Source organism: Protopterus annectens, chromosome 17.part0, assembly GCF_019279795.1.
Source record: "Protopterus annectens isolate FY-2018-M chromosome 17.part0, PAN1.0, whole genome shotgun sequence".
NCBI lineage: Eukaryota > Metazoa > Chordata > Ceratodontiformes > Protopteridae > Protopterus > Protopterus annectens.
This window is the reverse complement of record NC_056751.1, coordinates 241,084,392-241,106,246: the sequence shown is the minus strand read 5'-3', so window position 1 is coordinate 241,106,246 and position 21,855 is coordinate 241,084,392. Positions and strand designations below refer to the sequence as shown.

The window sequence follows — 21,855 nt, the reverse complement described above, 5'->3', positions numbered from 1 at the left end:
TAGGTTCAATAAGCGAACTATAAAGCGACTCTTTGATTTCACATGACACTACTTCGATAGAAAATTTAATTACACTATGCCGTCGGAGCAACCGACTACCGGCGTGCATAAAAAACGCAAAGATAAAGACAGGCACCCTAGATCCAAGCCGGACTCCGAGGCCTTGGCTGGGCCGGTCGCTGGTTCTCCGGTTTTCAGTGAGGCGCCTATGCAGCCCCTGGCTACCGCTGAATTGGAAACACCTTCGGTTTCTGAAGGTGTCTTCAGACCGACTACTCTCACCATAAAATCTTATGCTAAGCTTAAGACTCCTCTAAAACCAGAAAAGACTACTCTTCAGTCTCCAGGTCAAGGCCCTATGCCTAAGAAATAGATGCTTAAAATGGCTGAGGATTTGATTTCTTTGATCAGGGGTTCTCAACCCCCCACCCCCCTACAAAAGGCCTAGACAAGAGGAGGATTATGCCTCCTCTGATCAAGTTTCTGTTTCCTCAGGCTCCTCTGAGGAACAGGATTACTCCTATTCTCCTTATGAAGATTTTGATGCTGAAGACTCCATTCCCTCAGCTTCTCCTCCCTGAAGATTATTCCTTTGGGGAAACCTTACATACCATGAGGGAACATTTCCACTGGGAAGGTCAGGACTACTCTGACTCAAAGAAAAGGCTCCGGGAGAGTTTATTTTACTCCCCCAGCACAGACCACTTGCTATCCCCCCAGTTTTAGACATTGTGGATGATGTTTTCTTAAAATCTAGTCTAAATCCAGATTCTCTGCCTCCTGCTCCAGCCAAACCAGATAGATACTATAGAGTGCCTGACTCACACAAATTCCTATACAAAAGCCCTGTTGCTGATCCAGAGACAATCTCCCAGGGTCCCAAAGGGGCTAAGGCTTCTATGGCTAAAAATCCTGTCCCCTCTGAAAGGGACTCCAGAGCACTAGATAGGTGGGGGAAGAAGGTTTACACCTCAGCTACTCTAGCTATGGGAGCACTAAATTGTCAATTTCACATGCTTAAATACCAGCAATTCCTAATGTCTCAAGTAAAACAAAAGATGGGCACGCACCCTCAACAGTCTGAATTCAAGGAAATACAGGATCTGTTGCATGGAGCTGAACAAGTGGGCAAACATACTTTACAATGTGGTTTTGATGCCTTGGAAGCTTCCTCTAGAGCAGCTGTTACTGGGTCTGTTATACGTAGGCATGCTTTAAGGGAACAATCTCTGCCTGATCATGTTAAAGCAAAGTTACTAGATGCACCCTTACAGCAGGATGTCTTATTTGGGGTTAAAGCAGAGGAGGTTTTAAAGAAAATGGAGGATAAGGCAAAACTATGCAGACGGTCAAAGATTTCTTACAGGTACAGCCCCCACACTTCAGCAGAAATTGGCCAACAAAAAATGGTCCTTTCCAGCTTCTAACAGACCACAGAGGGGTAAATACAGGCGCCCAAGGGGCAGAGGACAAGCACAAATCCCTTACAAACCTCGCCAGTGGGGCACTGCAACACAGAAGGGAGGAGAAGACAGGTCCCAAACTACTAGAAAGCAAACACAATGACTTAAACCTCAAACTGCCAAGCAAAACTCTCTTGGCAGCTCCCTTGGGAGGAAAATTAGCACTTTTTGCAGACAACTGACACATCGTCACAAAGGACAAATGGGTCCTAGACATTATCTCACAAGGATACAGATTCCATTTCCACACCTTGCCAAGGATAAAAGGAATGCCAAACCTGCCACAAAATCAATGGGCAGAGGCACAAAAACAAATTACAGCTCTCATGGACATGAGAGCCATTCAACTGGTACCTACACAGGAGCAAGGCCAAGGATTTTACTCAAGGCTCTTTCTAGTCCCCAAAAAGGACAATGCTTGGATGGAGACCCATTCTGGACCTTTCAATTTTAAACACCTTCTTGCAAGTACCCAAATTCAAGATGCTAACACTACAGCAGCTTCTTCCCATGTTGGGCAAGAAAGCTTGGCTAGTAACGTTGGACCTCAAGGAGGCATACCTGCATGTCCCTATCAGACAAAATTGCAGAAGATACCTCCGTTTCATTGCAGGTTCAACCCATTACCAATTCTCTGCACTGCCCTTTGGCTTATCTAGTGCGCCCAGGGTCTTCACAAAATGCCTGGCACCAGTAATTGCATACTGCAGACAGAGGAATTCAAAAATACCCATACCTGGACGACTGCCTCATCCAAGCAGAAAGCAAGGACATTCTCTTACAACACCTGGCTTTTGTAAAACATCTTCTAAGTTGCCCGGGGTACACAGTAAACGAAAAGAAATCAAAACTAGTGCCCTCACAAAATATGACATTCCTGGGTGCCAGCTTGAATAAAACGGCCCAGATGGCTTATCTGACGCCAGACAAACAACTACAATTAACTCAATACTTCAGAACAATGGCAACAAAGACCCAACTCCCTGCAAGAAAAATTCTGCAGGCCTTGGGCTTCATGGCATCTTGCATACTACTAATACCATTTGCAAAACTGCATATGAGGAAATTACAATGGTACCTAAAAAGCGTATGGACTCAACACAGCCACAGCTTGGAAACAATGATACCTCTCATTCCCTGCCTTCAACAGGAGTTTCTATGGTGGTCACAGGCATGTCACCTTAACAAGGGTCAGCCTTTCACCCTACCCCCAGCCAGGCAAACTATGACAACAGATGCATTGGACTATGCCTGGGGGACATACATGGCAGGACGATGCGTTCAAGGCATATGGACTGCAGATCAAAGGAATTTGCACATCAATCAAAAATGTACAAAATGCTCTGACAGCCTTCAAGGACCTCTTACATCCAGCACAGCTTATCATAAAGACAGACAACACCACAGTAATGTGGTACATAAACAAACAAGGGGGTACACACTCCTACCCTCTATGCAGGCAAGCAATGACCTTGTGGAACACAGCACTGGCTTACCAAGTTCAATTACAAGCTCAATTCCTGCCAGGAAAAAAGAACACATTGGCAGACCTAAGCAGAAACATCATGGATCCCCACGAGTGGAAACTGGATCCACAAGTATTTGCAATGATGACTCAAAAATGGGGGCTCCCAGACATAGACCTGTTTGCCAGCCCTCAAAATTATCAGCTAACAAAATTTTGCACATGGACTTTTCACCATCAAGCTTGAAAAGTGGACGCGCACTCATTCAGTTGGAAAATGCTGACAAGTATATGCCTTTCCTCCATTACCCCTTCTCACAAAGGTGCTGCTGAAAGTCAGGATGGAGAGACCCCTAATGATACTCATTGCCCGAGACTGGCCACGCCAGCACTGGTACCCACTATTAAAGAATATGGCCCAGGGCCCACCATGGATTCTACCACAAATTACCCATCTGCTCACACAGCAAGACAATCAGATTCTACACAGCCAGCTCAAAACCTTAAACTTGGCTGCATGGCAAATCACCTAAGCAACCAGCCAGCTCCTCTCTCACAAGCTGTTGTGGATGTTATTCTGGAGGCCAGGAGGCCCAGCACCAGGAAAGCCTACTCAGACAAATGGAAAAGGTTTTGCGCCTGGAACCAAGCTAAAGGCCAAAATACCCTTCAGCCTAACATACCTCAGATTCTGCAATATTTAACTGAGATGCTACACAAAGGGCTTTCTTTTTCATCTATTAAAATCCACGCTTCAGCTATTTCTGCTCACTACAACACGGATCCTCCCTTATTTTCACATACACTCCTAAGGCAGTTTCTCAGAGGGGACAAAAACATTAGGCCTCCCAGGAGAGCACCAACCCCTACTTGGGACCTCAACTTTGTTCTGGAAAAACTTATGCTACCTCCTTTTGAGCCAGCTTTCTCAGCTGACTTAAAGTTTATATCATGGAAGACTACCCTGCTGCCAGCAATTACTTCAGCTAGAAAAGTTTGAGCTTCAGGCACTAATGGCAATAGAGCCTTTCCTCATTTTTCATCAAGTCAGAGTTTCTCTATGAACTAACCCCTCCTTTATGCCTAAGGTGGTATACAGTGTGGCTCTAAATCAAACCATCCATTTTACCCACCTTCTTTCCAAATCCACAGAACAAAGGAGAAAGACTCCTGCATTCCTTGGACATTCACAGGCAGCTACGTTATTACTTGGATAAAACTAAGGTTTTCAGAAAATCTGACCAGCTTTTTGTATCCTATGCTACAGCATCACAAGGAAAGGCTATCTCAAAACAGAACATTTCCAAATGGATAGGACATTGCATACGTTTTTGCTACACCCACCATGGAAAACCAGTTCCTGCTAGCATAAGGCCCCACTCTACCAGGGCAGCAGCTACATCTACAGCCTTCCTCAGGGGGGGTGCCAACCAAGGATATTCTGGAAGCTGCAACTTAGAGTTCAGTACGCACCTTCACCAAACATTACCACTTACCACTTTACTCTAAGACTAGAGCTGGCTTCGCCACTGCAGTTTTGCAGGGCCTTCTAGCCTCCTCTAACCCTGTTTGACTCCACCTCCCATCCTTAGCTTTGGGATTCTACCCAAGTGGTGATGACTGCAGCAGGGTAACACGATGAACATAGTACAGTTTTGTATCTACCATAAATGTATATGTTCGAGTGTATACCCTGCTGCAGTCCAGGTTACCCTCCCTCCATCCCCTCTCTAAAACCTTTCTATACCTTCAAATCTGTTACAACCTTTGTGGTGTATTTGCTTATAGCTGGAGGGATATTTTGTTTATGCTACACTTTTTATTATTGGTACTATCTACTGACCACCATTTGGGGGGGCACCTGACATCTGGGGCAAGAAAAACTGAAGAAAATGGCGTCAGATGCCTCTCATATACCCCTGGCGCACTGACGTCAGGGAAGAAGCGACAGCAACCGACGCTGGACCAAGACTTTGGAATTCGGGCCGACTGCGGGACCGCCTGATGGTAGGATAACCCAAGTGTGATGACTGCAGCAGGGTATGCACTCGAACATCTACATTTATGGTAGGTACAAAACTGTACTTTTCTCATAGGTTCATAGGATGATACTAGGCTATTGATCTGGAGGCCCTTATAAGCCTAGCCAAGAATTTCACCCATGTTCCCTCAAAGTCTGCACCTGTTTCCCCTGTCCAGCAGGGACACAGGTGGGATCCCAGGAGTATATTCTCTGTTTCCCATCCAGTCATCCAGGTTCCTCTTAAAAGGCTAGAGAGGTACTCTGCTTAACATGGAGACAGAGTCCATTACACAGACGAGGAAGTCTTTGGGACACAAATTTATCCTGCCAACAAGTTCTATTAATGTCCCAGACCAGGTGCTTTGCGCACAGGTTGCGCGAGTGGAGTTCGTCTTACAGATATGCAGCAACTCCATGAAGGCTGGGTCTGAAATGGCCTTGTATTCCAGACACAGGTCACTTCTGAGCTGTTTATATGAGACTGAACAGAGGGACAGAGCTTTTAGCCTATCTGTATAGGATAGGTGTTTGAGACCATGGATTTTCCTGGTTAGGAACCTCTGTGGTCTCTCCAACTGCTGCATGTGCTTGGCAAGGTACATGCTGAAGGGGGAATTGTACTCGATAATGGGTCTGATAAGGGAGGAGTACAGGGATGTTATGACTTTGTTCCTGTATGAAATACCCTTATTTATGAGGTGGGCCATATAGAAAGCAACGGAGGCAACATGGTGGTCAAAAGTCAGGTTGCTATCAACCTGGCTGCCCAAGTCCCTCACAACTGATTACATGTTTAGTACATTGTTATTAATGTGATAATTAGTGGAGATGACAATTTTCCCCAAATGGGATAATGATGCATGTCTTGGCATTCAGTTTGAGGCCATGCTTCTCGCACCAGTTATTCGTTTGAGTAAGGCCATCTTAGAGGATGCTCACATCACTAGGGGAATTTGACCGCTCCCAGCTTGCAGTCATCTGCAAACTTGGTCAGCCACAGGCCACTGATTTTTGCTTGCACCTCAGAAAAGTATATCCCAAACAGTAGAGGCCCCAAGACTGATACTTTGGGTACACTGCTCATTACGGGTCTACTACTAGAGGTGGCTTCCCCTACTTTGAGTTTGATCAGCGAGCCAGTTAGCTCCCCATCTGGCAACATACGGGTTGATGCCTAACTGGGAGAGTTTATCTATTATGCCCAAGTGGGGAATAGTGTCAAAGGCTTTGCCTAGGTCAAGGTAGGCAGTGTGCACAGTCTTCCCTTCGTCCATGGCTTTGGTGACTGTTTCAAGAGGTCGACCAAGTTTAACAGGCAAGATCTCCCTTTGACAAAATTAAACTGTGTGAGGTGAAGCGTTTGGAGTTTGCCAATGTCCTTGTTTATAAGGTCCATGATAATGCGTTCCATGGCCTTGCAGATCAGGCTAGTTAGACTGATGGGCCTATAACTGCCTGGGTCAGTGGACGCTCCACCTTTGTGTAGAGGGATGATGGTGGCTGTCCTCCATTCAGCTGGGTTGAAGCCGGTGCTCAGGCTTTGGTTGAATAGGGTGTCTAATGGAGTGGAGAGCTCATGCCTGAGTTCATGTAGGATGCAGCCTGGGGTGTTATCAGGTCCCATGGAGACTGTATTGTTTGCATTTGAGAGGGCATTAAAGACCTGATCCCTGGTGTTGAGGGGAGATGGTCAGGTGCTGGGGATGTCCTGGTTTACTGATAGGGGGACAGGGGAGAGTCTCTTCTAACAAACCCTGTCTAAGCTGTTGTCTTCTACTAAGCTCCTTCCTTCAGACAAGGATAGTAGGGCCAGGGAGTGCCTGGACAAAAAGTTGTTTTACTGCTACCATTCTGGTTTTTAGACAGTCCTTTACCAGACTTGTATGACTAGATATGTTTTAGCACTTGTTTCTCAGGTAGCTTCTTACCTTCCTGACTCTGACAGGAAGGTTTTACCCCTTTCTTTACGGAGTTTTACCTCTAAAATTGCTCACCCCTGCATTAAGTATAGTTGTGATGCAGTTGATGCTTCTAGGAATGCTGTATTTGATTCTGTTCTGAGGCGTTACACTTTGCTTCTTCTTCAGGCTGTGCTTAATGACATTAAGGCTAAATTACTGGATGCTTCTCTTGATAAAAAACCTTTTTGGCTCTGCTGCTAACTTAAGTCCCTCCTGGAATAAGGCAAGGCTTTGCAGGAGTTGAAACATATTTTTGTTTCTCCTATTCCTAAGTTTCAGAGAAATTGTACTTCCAAGTCTGCTTTTGTTCAGACAGTTTCACCCTCCATTCAAAAATAAAAAGGATTCTAGGTGTGTACCTTCAGCTAAATCTGCTCAGACCCAGATTTTTCAGAAGCCTTCTTTTCAGGACAAACAAGGTTCCATCTGACAGTTTGCTTCCTTTTTCCAAAGTTCCCTTGTCCCTTTGCCTTTTTCTGTCACTTCCAAATTGGTTGAGTCATTCAAGACTTTTGGGTTTTGTCGGTCATTCACTAGGGGTATTTCATGGTGTAGAAATCTCTTCCTTTCTTTCTGGACATCCCTCAACTGCCTTGGGAACAGCTTCCTTTCCCTCCTGAGGTGATCCAGGTTCTTCTGGCCCAGGGCACCATTCAGACTGTGTCCCCTGCCCAGGAAGGGATGGGTTTTTATTCCAGAATGTTTGATCCCTAGGAAGGAAGGCACTTGGAGACAAATTCTAGACTGATCTCAGCTCAAAACCTTTATAAAGGTTCCCTCCTTTCAGATGTCCCTTCAAACCTTGTTCCCTCTTCTTCCCCAGGCATTTCTGGTATCTCTGGATCTCAAGGATGCATACCATCATATCCCCACCCATCCTCTTTTCCTGAAGTTTTTGAATTTCTCTGTTTCTTCTTGCATTTTCAGTTCTCTGCTTTGCCTTTTGGCGCCTCTGCTGTTCTGCTGTGTTTACCACATTCCTCGCACCTATTGCTTTTTGTAGGACGAGAGGGGTTCCGATTTTTCCTTATTTAGAAGACCTGCTCATTCAGGCTTTGGTGATCCAAGGTTCTACTTCAGGACCTCCAGTTTACTGTTTCCCTTTCCAAAGCCTGGGGTTCACAGTAAACTTTAAAAAAAAAAAATGTTTTCATTGTAGGATCCAGACCATTCCCATGCTTGCATCCCTGCCTTCTCCCAAGGCTCTCTTACTGATCGCTTTTTTTCCAGTCTCTTCTTCCTGTGGTTTCAGTCACAGCCAGGGACTTTCTCACAGTTCTTGGGTTTATGGATTCCAGCATCCCTATGGTGCCTGTGGCCAGGCTTCATATGAGGAACTTTCGGTGCTATCTCAAGTCAGTGTAGCTTCAACACTCATCCCATGAATTTCCCTTCCTTCCCTGTGTCAAGCTCCAGTGGTGGATTCATCAGCTTTTTCTCAACCCAGGGCTTCCTGTCCAACCTACAGTTCCATCTCAAGAGCTCTTTTTTGGATGCCTGGAACAGGGAGTAGGGAGCTTCCTTCAGTTCTCAATGTTCAAGGTCTCTGGGCTCCTCATCAGAGGTCGGATCACATCAACATCCTTGAGCTCTTCAGGCTTTTCATTCCCTCTTTCTTCCTGAGCCCCTCAAAGTTTACACATCAGTACCTCAATGATGTCAACAAGCAAGTAAGGAGGGGGGCACACTCCTACCTTCTTTGCAGGCTCGCTGTTCAGGTCTAGGATGTAGCTATCTAGGATCAAGCGAGTCTTCAGGCTGTTTATATTCCTTCTGAGCAAAATATAATGGCAGATAATTTGAGCAGGTCCAGCACACAGCTTCATAAATGGATGCTTCACAGAGAGGTGCTTCTGGACATTGGCCATTGGTGGAGTATTCCTTGGGAAGATCTTTTTGCTTCTCTTCTGAACAGGCAGCTTTCCGGTCTTCTGTTCAGAATCCCAAGGTCTCTGGAAGGTGGACAACCTCTATTTTCCTTGGAAGGGGATGTTTCTGTATGCATTGCCTTCCCTCCCATTCCTATGATTTTTGAGAGTCCTGCACAAGATCAGGCAAGACTCCCCCAAAATCTTACTGGTAACTCCCTTTTGGCCCAGATAGCATTGGTTTCCCCTTTTCACCTGGTCAGGGGCAATCATCACAAATTACCTCACAGGGTGGACCTTCTCACACAAGACTAGGGGTCTCTTATCCAGCCTCACTTGTCCAGTCTTCAGCTGATGCTGTGGGTGATAGTATTTTGAACTCTCTTAGGCACCTTTTTTCTGAGGGCATGCTTTGGGTCCTTCCAGAGGCCAGTAAACCCACTACCAGGAAGTTGCATGTATCCCAGTGGAAGAGATGTTCTGTCTGATGCTTGTTTCACCATCAGGATCCCCTATCTGCCAGTATTCCTCTGGTTCTGTCATATTAGTGTGATCTGCATATTCATCAGTTAAAGCTCACTTCTCAGCAATTTCTGCTCGTTTGGCCTTGACTGCTCCTCTAGCCTCTAGATTTGAAGCCAGACAATTTCTTAAAGGTGTCCTTCATGTCAGACCTCCAAGGAAGCTTGTTCTGCCTTCCTGGGACCCGAGTTTTGTTCTTGAAAAATTGTCTCTGTTACCCTTTGAGCCTGCTGCTTCAGCTTCTTTGTACCATTGTACTTAGAAGACTGTTCTTTTGGTCCTTACTTTAGCTAAGAGAGTATTTGAGCTTCAGGCTCTTATGGCTGTTCCTCCTTTTGTAGTTTTCCACAGGGACAGGGTGTCTCTTCGTACTATTCCTCCTTTTATGCCCAATGTGGTCAATGAGTTGTTAATCAGTCTATTCATTTGCCCTCCTTTTTTCCTTCTCCACAGTCTGCTAGTGAGAAGGTTCTCCACACCTTGGATTTGTGTAGGGAGCTTCGATATTATTTGGACAAGACTACTAATATACGAGTTCACCAGGAATTCACTTATTATTTGGACAAGACTAAGGCTATTAGCAAATCTGAGCAACTTTGGTTCCTTGCATCCCAGGTCTTTGGTAGTTTCTAAACGAACAATCTCTTCCTGGATTTCTGAGGTTATTTCTTTTTGTTATTCATTTCATGGCAAATGTCTTTTCTCTTCTGTAAAGGCTCATTCTACCAGAGCTGTTGCTTTTTCTGGTGCCTTTTTCAAAGGACTGGATACAAATTCCATCCTTGAGGCTGCTATTAACTTCTGTCCGTACCTTCACTAAACATCACAAGTAGGATGTGGTTTCCAGAGCAAGAGCTGGCTTTTGCTAGGGCTATCAAGCATGGGTTTCTAGATAACTCTTCATTGTCTTTCTCCTCCAGGGTTACCCCTTGAGCTTTTGTACTTTTCCTTAGGAAAGGAATACTGCAAAAGTGATGTATGGATGTAGTACAGTTGTGTAAAATCGTACCATGACAGTAGATGTCCTCTAAACTGTTGCAGCATTTGCTCCCTCCCTCTTCAGCCTTCTGCTCTGCTCTATTCTTGATGCCTTCTGGCCAGGGATTCTTTTTCCTCCTCCTGGGTGCACCTGTTCCTTCTGGTCACTAAGGATATTCTTTTCCTCCTGGGGCTTTTCAGTTCTGAGGTGTGTATGTCCGTATGTCACCTTTATGCCCTACACCTTGCGCAGGAAGACTGCGTGTGATGTATGATGCATATAAATACTAAAGGCTTTGGTATACTGGCTGGATGTTGGGCTATCCTTGGCGAGAGATCCCTTATGTAAGGATTACTGTAACAGTGAAGTGAAGGACATCTACTGTTGTGGTAAGATCTTTACCCAACTGTATTTACTGTAAGTTCCTTACAACTATAATTTTCCTTTCCCAGTTTTGTTGCTGTATTTTTATACACCTGGCTCTAGCACTTGTTTACATAATTTGAATGACTGTATACACTCAAATACGAATGTGACCACCCTATTCACTAGGATTACTTTTAAATGATGTGCAGTGTTTCTTTGCTGTGGATACTTTTGACTGATACTGAGTCTGTTCTTTAAGCATTTGCGTTTCACAGAATTATTTCTACTAATAAATCAAGAACCAATGCAATAAATTATTTTGATGGGGTAAATATTTAGCAGGTGTAAATTATCACCACATTGGTATGTTAGGTAGGAAGTTATGGTGTTATTTTGATCAAAGTATCTGTTTAACAACATGTTAAAGACTAATCATAAATTCACAGTTTTGCATAATTCAGATTTGCTGTAGTTGCATTTTCCATTTTTGTACTGTGAGGAATTATCTTAGTTTGTCACCTTTGACTTAAGTAGTGCTGTATTCACACACTCTAAGGAAGTTCTGTCTGCAGCAGCTGTACTAAAAAGCTGGATAAGTGAAAGTAAATCACTGAACATGGGCTGCTGTATTTGAATGCGTCTAATAACAGTTTTACTTTTATTACTGCCTGCTTAACTGGACAACAGCAACAAGTTTATACTGAGAGGTACCAGGTGTGTTTTAAAACTGGGTGTGCTTTTTTCAGCTGTAACTTATTTTTTCCTGTTTCTTGAAAATATATAATGTGAATCATACTTTTTGCAGCTGTTTTCTGAATGTGCTGTGTAGTTTTGTTATATTATTTTATAGAGGAACTGTTTCTACAGAGACAAATGATATGAATGCCAGTGAATGCATCTTTCAATAACTAACGGTAGTCATGGGACTATCAATAATCAATAAGTATTTTGCATAATACATCAGGTTGCCTTGCACTGTTATTCTTGAATACTGATGTATTATGTTTACTCAGTTTTTATTGCGTTAGAGTTAAAAGAAAACAAACTTTGAGTGCAGTGGCTTAAAAAGTGACTTAGCAAATTTAATCCTTAAGCATGCTGTTTTCTTCCACTGTTGCAAACTGCCTATGCTAGAAAAATAAGCATTCCTGCTGCATCCTAAGATTTTTTTTTCATTTGGTACATCTTAATCTAAGATTTGTGAAAGTGTTCTTTGTGTAAACTGACTCCTTTTAACCCCATCCTTTTGCTTTCTCCTATAGGATGACTGTTTGGTGAAGATATGGTATGGCACTAACAGCTGGCAGTCTGCAGTTGTGCCAGATATGCCCACACCAGAAAAAGATGCATTTACTGAAGTGGATTTTTCATTCATATACCTGGCACATCCTAGAGCAGTAACAGGGTTTTCTTGGAGGAAGACAAGCAAGTATATGTCACGGTCAGTAAATAACTTAGTTTACATTTTTACTAGAGTGAAATGGATATGGCATATGAATAGACAGAAATGGTGTTTGATCACAAGGGTCATTTAACATGTTCAAGCTGCTACCAGAACATTACTGAATTGTTTATTTAGAAAAGTTGGTAAAGCACTGTTATGCTCATAAAAATAACTTAATGGAATACGGATCAGCAGCATAGAGTAATCTGCTTTATTGTAAAGAGCACACATACATGGGAGACTAAGCAATCAAGATCTTGTCTCCTCAAACAAAGGAAACTCCATTATTGTATATTGTAAATGCTTCTAGGCAGAGTGCAGAACGTTTAAACTATAGCTATTGAGCTATTACAACTAGACACCTTTGTATTTTACTTTCTAAAAATTTGCAAACCCCTTATCTGTGCCTTTTCTTATTAGGCACAAGTTCTTGTCTTCTGTGCTGACATTATTCACATTGGCAGTGAAAGAAAACTGAAGACAGGCTTAAGCTGTCAAAATCCATCTTAAAACAAGATTGATTCCAAAAAGAGAAAATGTTGTGTATACCCTTCCTTCACAACTGACACTGATTTGTCTGTACTAATCAAGCTAGAAGGTTTCAAGTAGGTAATAATTAGAAGTGCCTTCCATCTTTCAGGGAAGTCCTACAAGAAAGATTATATAACGTAGTCACAGGCAGGCCTTACAATGCTTAGCTGTCCGGTGTAAAAGTGGGGTGCCACAGGTGGTCTTCATAATTTTTTTCTTACCATGCTCTGCAGTTGTCAGTATTTCTGAGCATAGATGTGAAGTTGTTCTGTCTCGCTGTTCATTCTTACAGATGGGTTCAGAGCCATTCCTTGGCTCTGAGTCAGCCTACTACAAAGCTTGAGGTCTTCAGACAGCTCGAGGCCAAGTACCTATCCCATGATGCACCTGGAGTTAACTCAGATCTAGTTCGTCACTGCAGTAGATCAGAGGTTCCTCAGCATAGCTCAGGCCGGGAAAACTTTATTATAAAAACCTTTTCTAATAACTTTAATCCCACTTCATAGCTTTAGCTTTTGCTTCTTTAGCATTTAAATCTCTTTAGTGTGTATTCCTTGGTGTGCCTTTTCATATTTAAATATAACTTTTGGCCTTCGTTTTTTTCTAAAGGCCTTTTATATTTAGTGTAGTTAGTGTAGTTATATAGATCTTGTGTGCTTTTGATAACTCACATTTTTGTCATAACTTTTGATATTTAGAAGTGCTTAGATATATAGTTAATGTGTGTGTGTTTAAAGTGACACTTTGTCACAGGATATTTAGCCCATAGTTTTTGTCAGGGCTTATTTAAATAGTTTTTGGGTGTGTCTTTAGTATATTGTAGTAGTTTTTCACTTGATACTGTGCTGTTCATTATGGATGACCAGGATAGGGATAAACATCCTAAGTCAGGTTTCAAAAAACGTCCAAAATGTGGACAGAAAATGTCTGTAACAGATAGCCATGTTAACTGTGTATACTGTTTGGGAGCTTTACACCTTCAGGAAAGTTGCTCCATTTGTCATTCCTTCTCTTCTTGAGTCCTTCAGGAGAGAAAACTAATTGATAGAGGACTAGTCAAACCATCTTTTCAGGAAGCTTTGAGTGACCAGGACAGGTCTAATAAGTCTTCAAAGTCTTCCAAGGCTTCTACTTCTTCAGAAGTAAAACAAATTAAAAAAAACATCGACGTCCGCTCCACAGCCCTCTGAGCCAAGCATCTTGTACTTTTGGAGCTGGTCCCCGGTCCTGGAACCGGTATCCGAAGTGCCTAAATTGCCACTCCTCCAATCTGTACCTCCATCCTTCCACTCATCTTGGTCCTCGTTAAGCCTTTTCCAATTTGGATGTGGATCGTGTGGTGCAGAAGTTATAAGTACCGGCGTTTGTTAAACTTTTATCGGCTCTGACCCAAATGGTTTTGGAACCGAAGACTGTTTTACCATCTACTACTTTTCCTCCTCCAAGCCATACCAGTCCTTCGGAGCTGGAGGAGTTGGACTTGATGATCATTGAGCCTTTGAAGCTGAAGCCTGTTCCAGTGTCTTTGGTTCCATTTACTCAGACGTCCTCTGTGCCAATAGAGTCTAGGAGCCGACACTCTCCGTTCGGGTCTGGGGCGGATAGTCGGACTGACTTGTCGGTTCTGACTGCCTCTTGGGGCTTCGGCTCAGATGAGCTTAGCTCCTACCTCTGGTTTGGAGCCCACTGTCCCGGTGCTGGGGGCATCGACTGTTTCCTTGGATCTGTCGGTCCCTTGTCATCTGAGCAGAGGTGCCTTTGAAGACACGAGGAGAGTTATGTCTCCTAAGACATGTATGACTTCAGGTCCGGTTACCTCCTCCCCAAAAGCGCCTGTGTCCACTTCTGCTTCACAGATCCTTCCTAAGCTTAGAGACTCAGAGCCTCAGGAAGCCCCAATGGGTAGCCCCTGCTCTTCCAAGACCTCACCAGAAGTTCCCACTGATGAGGTTCCCAGGAAGAGAATCTGTAAGAGGAAGCATTTAGACTCCCCACAGGAGTCTCTCACATCCGATACTGACTTGGTTGAATAGGGAGGGTCCCCACGGTCCCCTCTGAGGATATCTCATTTGCTGAGATATTAGAAATCCTTAGGCAGAGGGGTGACTGGCAGTCAACCAATGCTACTGAAGACGAGTCGGTTCTCCCAAAGGCTTTCGGGTCTCAACCCTCCACCTCTTGGGTGTGTCCGCCCTTCGATGAGCTTATGGAGCTGGTCTCGTGAAGGATTTGGGAGTCTCCGGACACCATGGAGCCTGTCCCCAGGAGGCCCTATAAATTTATTTCTTCCCCCGCAGGAACGTTCTTTCTTACCAAAGGAGTGCCAGTTGATGCCATGGTGGTGGCGGCAGTGGCAGCCGCCAAAAAGGAGAATTTCAGAAACTTCTTCCTCTGTCCATCCTCCTAACAGAGATTCTAGGATCATGGATAGATGAGGGAAGCGCACATACAGTTCAGCGACTGTTGCACTGCGTTCACTGAACTATCTCGCCCATTTTACGAGACTGCCAAGAGATCTAAAAGAGCTCAGAGATGCTCTTCAGGGTACAGTAGCTGCAGGAGCTTCAGATAAAGTTGCCTCCCAGCTTGCTACCCTCAATTCCATAGTGAACTCATCCATGCGCCTCATTTCATATGCAGCTGGTGGAACGAGTAGGGCAACGGGTACAGGAATTGCTTTTAGGAGACACTCCTGGATGTGCTTATGTTTCTTTACGGAGCCCTTTAAGTCATCCTTTGTCCAACACCCCTTTTGATGACTCATCCCTTTTTGGGCCCAAAGTTAAGGAAACTTTGACCAGGTGTGGACAGGAAGGGAAGACTCCACCGTCTGAGTCTGATGTCCTTCAAGGATGCATCTGCAGTCGTAACATATGGGTTGTCCTGCCTCAGGCAGCCCTTCGGTCGGCCGGATTCCAAAGTCTGGGTCTGGCCTCGGCTGATGTCGCACTTTCCCCGACGTCAGAGCGTCTGGGATATAAAAGCATCAGCCGACGCCATTTTCCTCAGTCTTTCTTGCCACGCGGTGCCCGAAGCAGAAGCTGTTCGCAAGTGCCGGTCGGTCAGATCCAGTGATTTCAGCTACCGAAGACTTCGAAAAAGCTAAGTACCCCGTTGGGAACTCTTTCTTGCCTCAGCCGATGTCAGATAAAGTAAATAATTGTTTAACTTGTGGGAAACAAATACCTCATAAAGATTTCCATTCCTACTGCCTTCCTTGCTTAGGCCCAGACCACGACGTATCGTCCTGTTCAGCCTGTGCTTCCTTCAACCGACGAACTCTTAGACGTCGGTTGGAGTCTGCAGAGGATTTTTTTGGGGCTAGTTTTGCATATAAAATGCCGTCGGAGACTCCCGACATCACATTTGGTGAAAAAACGGAAGGACAAGGACCGACACTCGCGGCCCGCGGTTTCGGCTGAAACCACGGTAAGGCCTACCGCGAGTGTCTCAGTTTCGGCCGAAACAGAGTCCTCGGAGATTCCTTCATCCGAATCCACTCAACTGACCACCGTGGCCCGGGAGGCCCCGGCTGAGTCGGCTACCGAGCTACCTACTGAAACCAGTGTCCAGGATATGTCCGACACCATACCTTTGGACATATCTACTCCTGCACGTGGGGCAGCTAGGCCCCCTGCTTCTATGTCCATTAAGGCCTTTTCTAGGGCTAAAGCTGCTAAACTTTCTAAAGCTTTGCCTCCCAAGTCTACCTCCCAGAGGCCTTCCTCTAGTTCTCAGATACTCAGCCTTGCAGAGGACCTTATTTCTTTAATTAGAGGTTCACAACCTCACCCGGACAGGGCCTCTCACCCTCCACCAGACAAAAGGCCCAGGACTGAGCCTTCTGACCCACACTCTTCAGATGAGTCCACGGATGGTTTTGAGTTGTCAGACCACCAGGAGGAGGCCTCTTCGCCCTATGAGGATTCTGATGCTGAAGAATCTATCCCTTTGGCCTCCCCTCATGAAGAGTTTTCCTTTGGTGAGACTCTACACTCCATGAGAGAGCATTTTCAATGGCAAGGTCAGGAATTCTCTGATTCTAGAAAAAGATTAAGGACCTTTTTACATTTGCCTCAGCATAGGCCCTTAGCTATACCTCCTGTTTTGAATGTAATTGATGATGTGTACAATGATGTCAGTACAGCCCCTGAAACTCTCCCCCCGGCCCCTGCCAAACCTGATAGATACTACAGGGTCCCGGATTCTCATTTCCATCTGTATAAAGCCCATTCTGCAGACCCAGAAACTATTACTCTGGGCCCTAAAGGGGTTGCGGCTGCCACTGCCAAAAATCCTCTACCTTCTGAAATACAGTCTAGAGCTCTAGAGCTTTAGAGAGATGGGGAAAGAAGGTATATACTTCTGCAACTCTTTCCGTCAGGGCACTAAATTGTCAATTTCATATGATACAGTACCAAGAGTATTTGTTAGATGAACTGAACAAGAAGCTTTCTTCTCCTGAGCCCCTTGACCGTAAATCCCTTCAGGATTTGGTACACAACTCACAGCAGGTTAGTAATCATTTCTTAAAGTGTGGTTATGATGCATTGGAGGCTTCATTTAGGTCAGCTATGACTGGGGCAGTTATTCGTAGGCATGCCTGGCTGAAGGAACAATCTTTGCCAGACCATGTTAAAGCTAAACTCCTGGATGCTCCAATAGAGAAACAAAATTTATTTGGCTCCTCTGCTCAGGAGGTCTTAAAGTATGAAGAAAAGGCAAAATCGGTGCAAACAGTTAAGGATTTCCTGCAAGTACAACCACCGAGATTCAGCAGAAACTGGCCTACTAAGAATTGGTCCTTTCCAGACTCGGACAGAGCCCAGAGAGGCAGGAACAGACACCCCAGAGGCAGAGGCCAATCTAGGGGCTCTTACAGAGGCCGTCAGTGGCAGCCTGCCAACCAGAGAGGTAGTGCAACAGCAGCAACAACAACTACTACACCAGGACAGGCTCAATGACTTTACTCTGATTCCGCCCACCAGGGCTCAACTGGAAGCACCCTTGGGCGGAAAGCTTGCTTTATTCTCAAAAAATTGGCATTATATTACAAGGGACACATGGACACTGCAAATAATAGACAAAGGATACAGGCTCCACTTCCACACTTTGCCAAAAAGAAACGGAATGCCAAACCTACCACCAAATCAGAGGGCAGAGGCTTTAAAGCAGATCAACAACTTGCTTCAAATGAAAGCTATAGAAAAGGTACCACTTTCAGAACAAGGCCAAGGATTTTACTCCAGACTATTCCTTGTACCAAGAAAAGAAAATCAATGGAGGCCTATTCTCGACCTGTCCGCACTGAATACTTGCCTCATTGTGCCAAAATTCAAGATGCTGACCCTACAGCAACTTCTTCCCATGTTGGGCAATGAGTCTTGGCTGGTGACTCTAGATCTCAAGGAGGCATACCTGCACGTCCCTATTCGACCAAACTGCAGAAGACACCTCAGATTTCTTGCAGGATCAGAGCATTATCAATTCTCAGCATTGCCCTTTGGCTTATCTACTGCGCCCAGAGTATTCACGAAATGCCTGGCATCAGTAATTGCACACTGCAGACTTCAGGGGATTCAAATCTACCCATATCTGGACGACTGCCTTATACAAGCGGACAACAAGGTAAATTTGATAAAAGACTTGGCCTATGCCATCCACCTACTGCAGGCATTGGGATACACAGTCAACATCCAAAAATCAAGACTGGTTCTATCCCAAAGGATAACCTTTCTGGGTGCGGATCTAGACACAACCACCCAAATGGCCTTCCTCACAGAAGAAAAACAAAAACAACTTCCGGATTACTTCATGAATCTGACAAGACAAGCTCAGCTTACTGCAAGGAAAATCCTGCAGGCCCTGGGTTACATGGCATCCTGCATAATTCTGATACCACAGGCCAGGCTGCATATGAGAAAATTACAATGGTATCTAAGGAGTGTATGGTCTCAACACAGTCACAGTTTGGAAACTTTGATACCAATCATTCCTTGCCTTCAAAAGGAATTCTTGTGGTGGGCTCAGGCCTGCCAGTCCAACAGAGGGTTGCCTTTCAACAAACCAAAAACAAAACAAACCATCACCACGGACACTTCAGACCGAGGATGGGGAGCACACATGGAGGGCAAATGTATCCAAGGCCTATGGTCTCAAGGACAGCTACACATGCACATAAACCAAAAGGAAATGCTGGCAGTGATGCATGCAATCGAGGCTTTCAAACCCTTCCTCCATCAAGGCCACCTGTTAATAAGGACAGACAACACCACGGTCATGTGGTACATAAACAAGCAGGGAGGCACACACTCCAACCCTCTATGCCGGCTGGCTATGAATCTATGGGAGCTATGCCTGAAACTCAATATCCAACTGCAGTCCCAGTTTGTGCCAGGAAAGGAAAATACACTGGCAGACAGCTTAAGCAGAACTACCATGGATGCACACGAATGGATGCTGCACCCAGACATCTTCCAACTCGTAACAAAGGCATGGGGAACGCCGGAGATAGATCTGTTCGCCTTCCCCCTCAACCATCAACTGAAGACATTCTGCTCAAGGACATACCACCCACAAGCTTGGAGGGTGGACTCTCTCTCTTTCAGCTGGAAAGCTCTAAAAGTATATGCCTTCCCACCTCTCCCTTTAATGTACAAGGTTCTACTGAAGATCAGGGAGGAACAGCCAAGAGTGATTCTGATAGCTCCAGACTGGCCAAGGCAACACTAGTATCCACTATTGAGGAGCATGTCACAGGCAAAACCATGGCCTCTCCCCCTATGGCCTCTTCTTCTGACGCAGAACAATTTCAAGATCATGCATCCCAACTTAAAAACATTGCAGCTAACTGCCTGGAAAATCCCTTAAATCCAAAACAAAATGTTTTATCACAGAGAGTGGAAGCTCGCCGGACTTCCACAAGGAAGACATACTCGGCTAAATGGAAAAGATTTTTCATTTGGAACACATCAAAAGGCTTAGATGTGACAGTGGCAAGCATGACACATATTCTGGAATACTTAGCAGAACTGTTCCACAATGGCCTTTCCTATTCTTCCATTAAGATTCATGCCTTAGCAATTTGAGCAGAATACTATGTGGATCCACCTATCTTCTCACACCCTCTCCCCAAGCAATTTCTGAGAGGGATCAAAAATATCAAACCTCCAAGAAAACCCCCTTTACCTGCTTGGGATCTCAACTTTGTCTTGGAGAAACTAACACTTCCTCCCTTCAAACCAGCAGCATCAGCGGATCTACAGTTTCTGTCTTGGAAAACTGCATTCCTTCTGGCAATAACTTCAGCAAGAAGAGTATCTGAGTTACAAGCATTAATGGCAGTACAGCCATTTCTTATCTTCCATCAGAGTTGCACTAAGAACTAATCCTACTTTTATGCCAAAGGTGGTATCTAGGGTATCCTTGAACCAAGCTATTCACTTGCCTACGTTCTTCCCAAATCCACAGAATAGAGGGGAAAAACTTCTGCACACCCTGGATATACACAGACAACTACGCTACTACTTGGACAGAACTAAAAGTAGCAGAAAAACTGACCAACTATTTGTAGCATATGCTGCTGGGGTGCAAGGAAAAGCAATTTCCAAACAGACAATTTCAAAATGGATAGGAAATTGCATTCGATTTTGTTACTCCTTAGTCATTTCCTGCAAACATCAGGCCTCATTCCACAAGGGCCACGGCCACCACTACAGCCTTCCTACGAGGGGTGGCTACCAAGGACATTTTAGAAGCTGCTACTTGGAGCTCCGTGCATACATTTACCAAACATTACAATCTACCTTTATACTCCAGATCCAGAGCAGGCTTTGCGACTGCAGTCCTGCAGGGGATCTTAACTACACCATCTTTTTCTTAGTACCTCCTCCCCCAGATTGGCTATGGTATTCTACCCATATGTTATAACTGCAGATGCATCCTTGAAGGACATAGTACAGTTTTGTACCTACCATAAATGTAGATGTCCGATAGGTATGCATCTGCAGTCAGGTTTACCCTCCCTCCTACCCCTCTGTGGTATTCCTAGGGTGCTTACCCCTCTTTTAGCTAGCTGGGGGAATCTATTATGGTGTATTTGTTTGTATATACATGTGTGTATATATATATATATATATATATATATATATATATATATATATATATATATATATATATATATATATATATAATTTTGCAAATGTTTGGAATTCTATTGCATTTATCCAAATTTAGCCTTCCTAGAGGGCACCTGGCATCCGGGGCAAGAAAAACTGAGGAAAATGGCGTCTGCTGATGCTTTTATACCCCAGACGCTCTGACGTCGGGGAAAGTGCAACATCAGCCGAGGCCAGACCCAGACTTTGAAATCCGGCCGACCGAAGGGCTGCCTGAGGCAGGACAAACCCATATGTTATGACTGCAGATGCATACCTATCGGACATCTACATTTATGGTAGGTACAAAACTGTACTTTTTTCCACTCCTACCATACCCTACCCCCATGGGTCAAAGGGGAGGAAAGATGAGGTTCCGAAAAGCCCAATGAGCCGTTTAGGGCACACTTGGTGAACCCTCCTCCAGGGGCAGAGGAGGGGGCAATAATGGAAGACGCTGCTCTCGTGGCAGAGGGGGTCTGCAAAACCAGGACGACCGAGATCAGTTCTTTGGGAAGCCCTACCAGTGCTCCTGAAAGGAGGCCTGACTGTCCCACTCTGGAGGCATTTGGGGGTCGCTTATCTTTGTATCCAGATGCCTGGCTCAAAATAACAAATGACAACTGGGTACAAAGTATTATTTCCAGAGGATATTTCATTCCTTTCGCCACACCCCCTTCATTGACAACAAAAATCCCGGATGTTCCACCCAGTTACAGGAACAGGCAACAGTAGAGGTCCAAACATTGCTAAGAAAGAGTCATCCAACCAGTCCCAGCAGACCAGATAGGATCCGCAACTTACTCAAGATTCTTTTTAGTTCCAAAAAAGACAGGGGACTGGAGACCTATTTTGGACCTCAACAGACTAAACAGATCTGTCAAGAAAGAGAAGTTCCGCATGGTCAAGCTTCACTCAATACTTCCCTTCTTAGGGAAAGACAATTGGATGTTCTCGGTAGATCTCCAGGATGCTTACTACCATATAAAAATGGCCAGACCATCCAGGAATCATCTGCGGTTGCGGCTGAGAAGCCAATCAGTACCAGTTTCGAGCCCTGCCCTTTGGTCTCACTAC

General features: G+C 44.7%; 1 protein-coding gene across 1 annotated transcript in view; it reads left to right on the top strand.

Moving 5' to 3' along the window:
• DMXL1 (Dmx like 1) overlaps positions 1-21,855 on the top strand; it is a 2,737,735-nt gene that overhangs the window by 198,168 nt on the left and 2,517,712 nt on the right. The window contains exon 6 of the mRNA XM_044059165.1: positions 11,910-12,088. Coding sequence (XP_043915100.1) covers positions 11,910-12,088 — 179 coding nt within the window. The remainder of the gene's footprint in view (positions 1-11,909; positions 12,089-21,855) is intronic.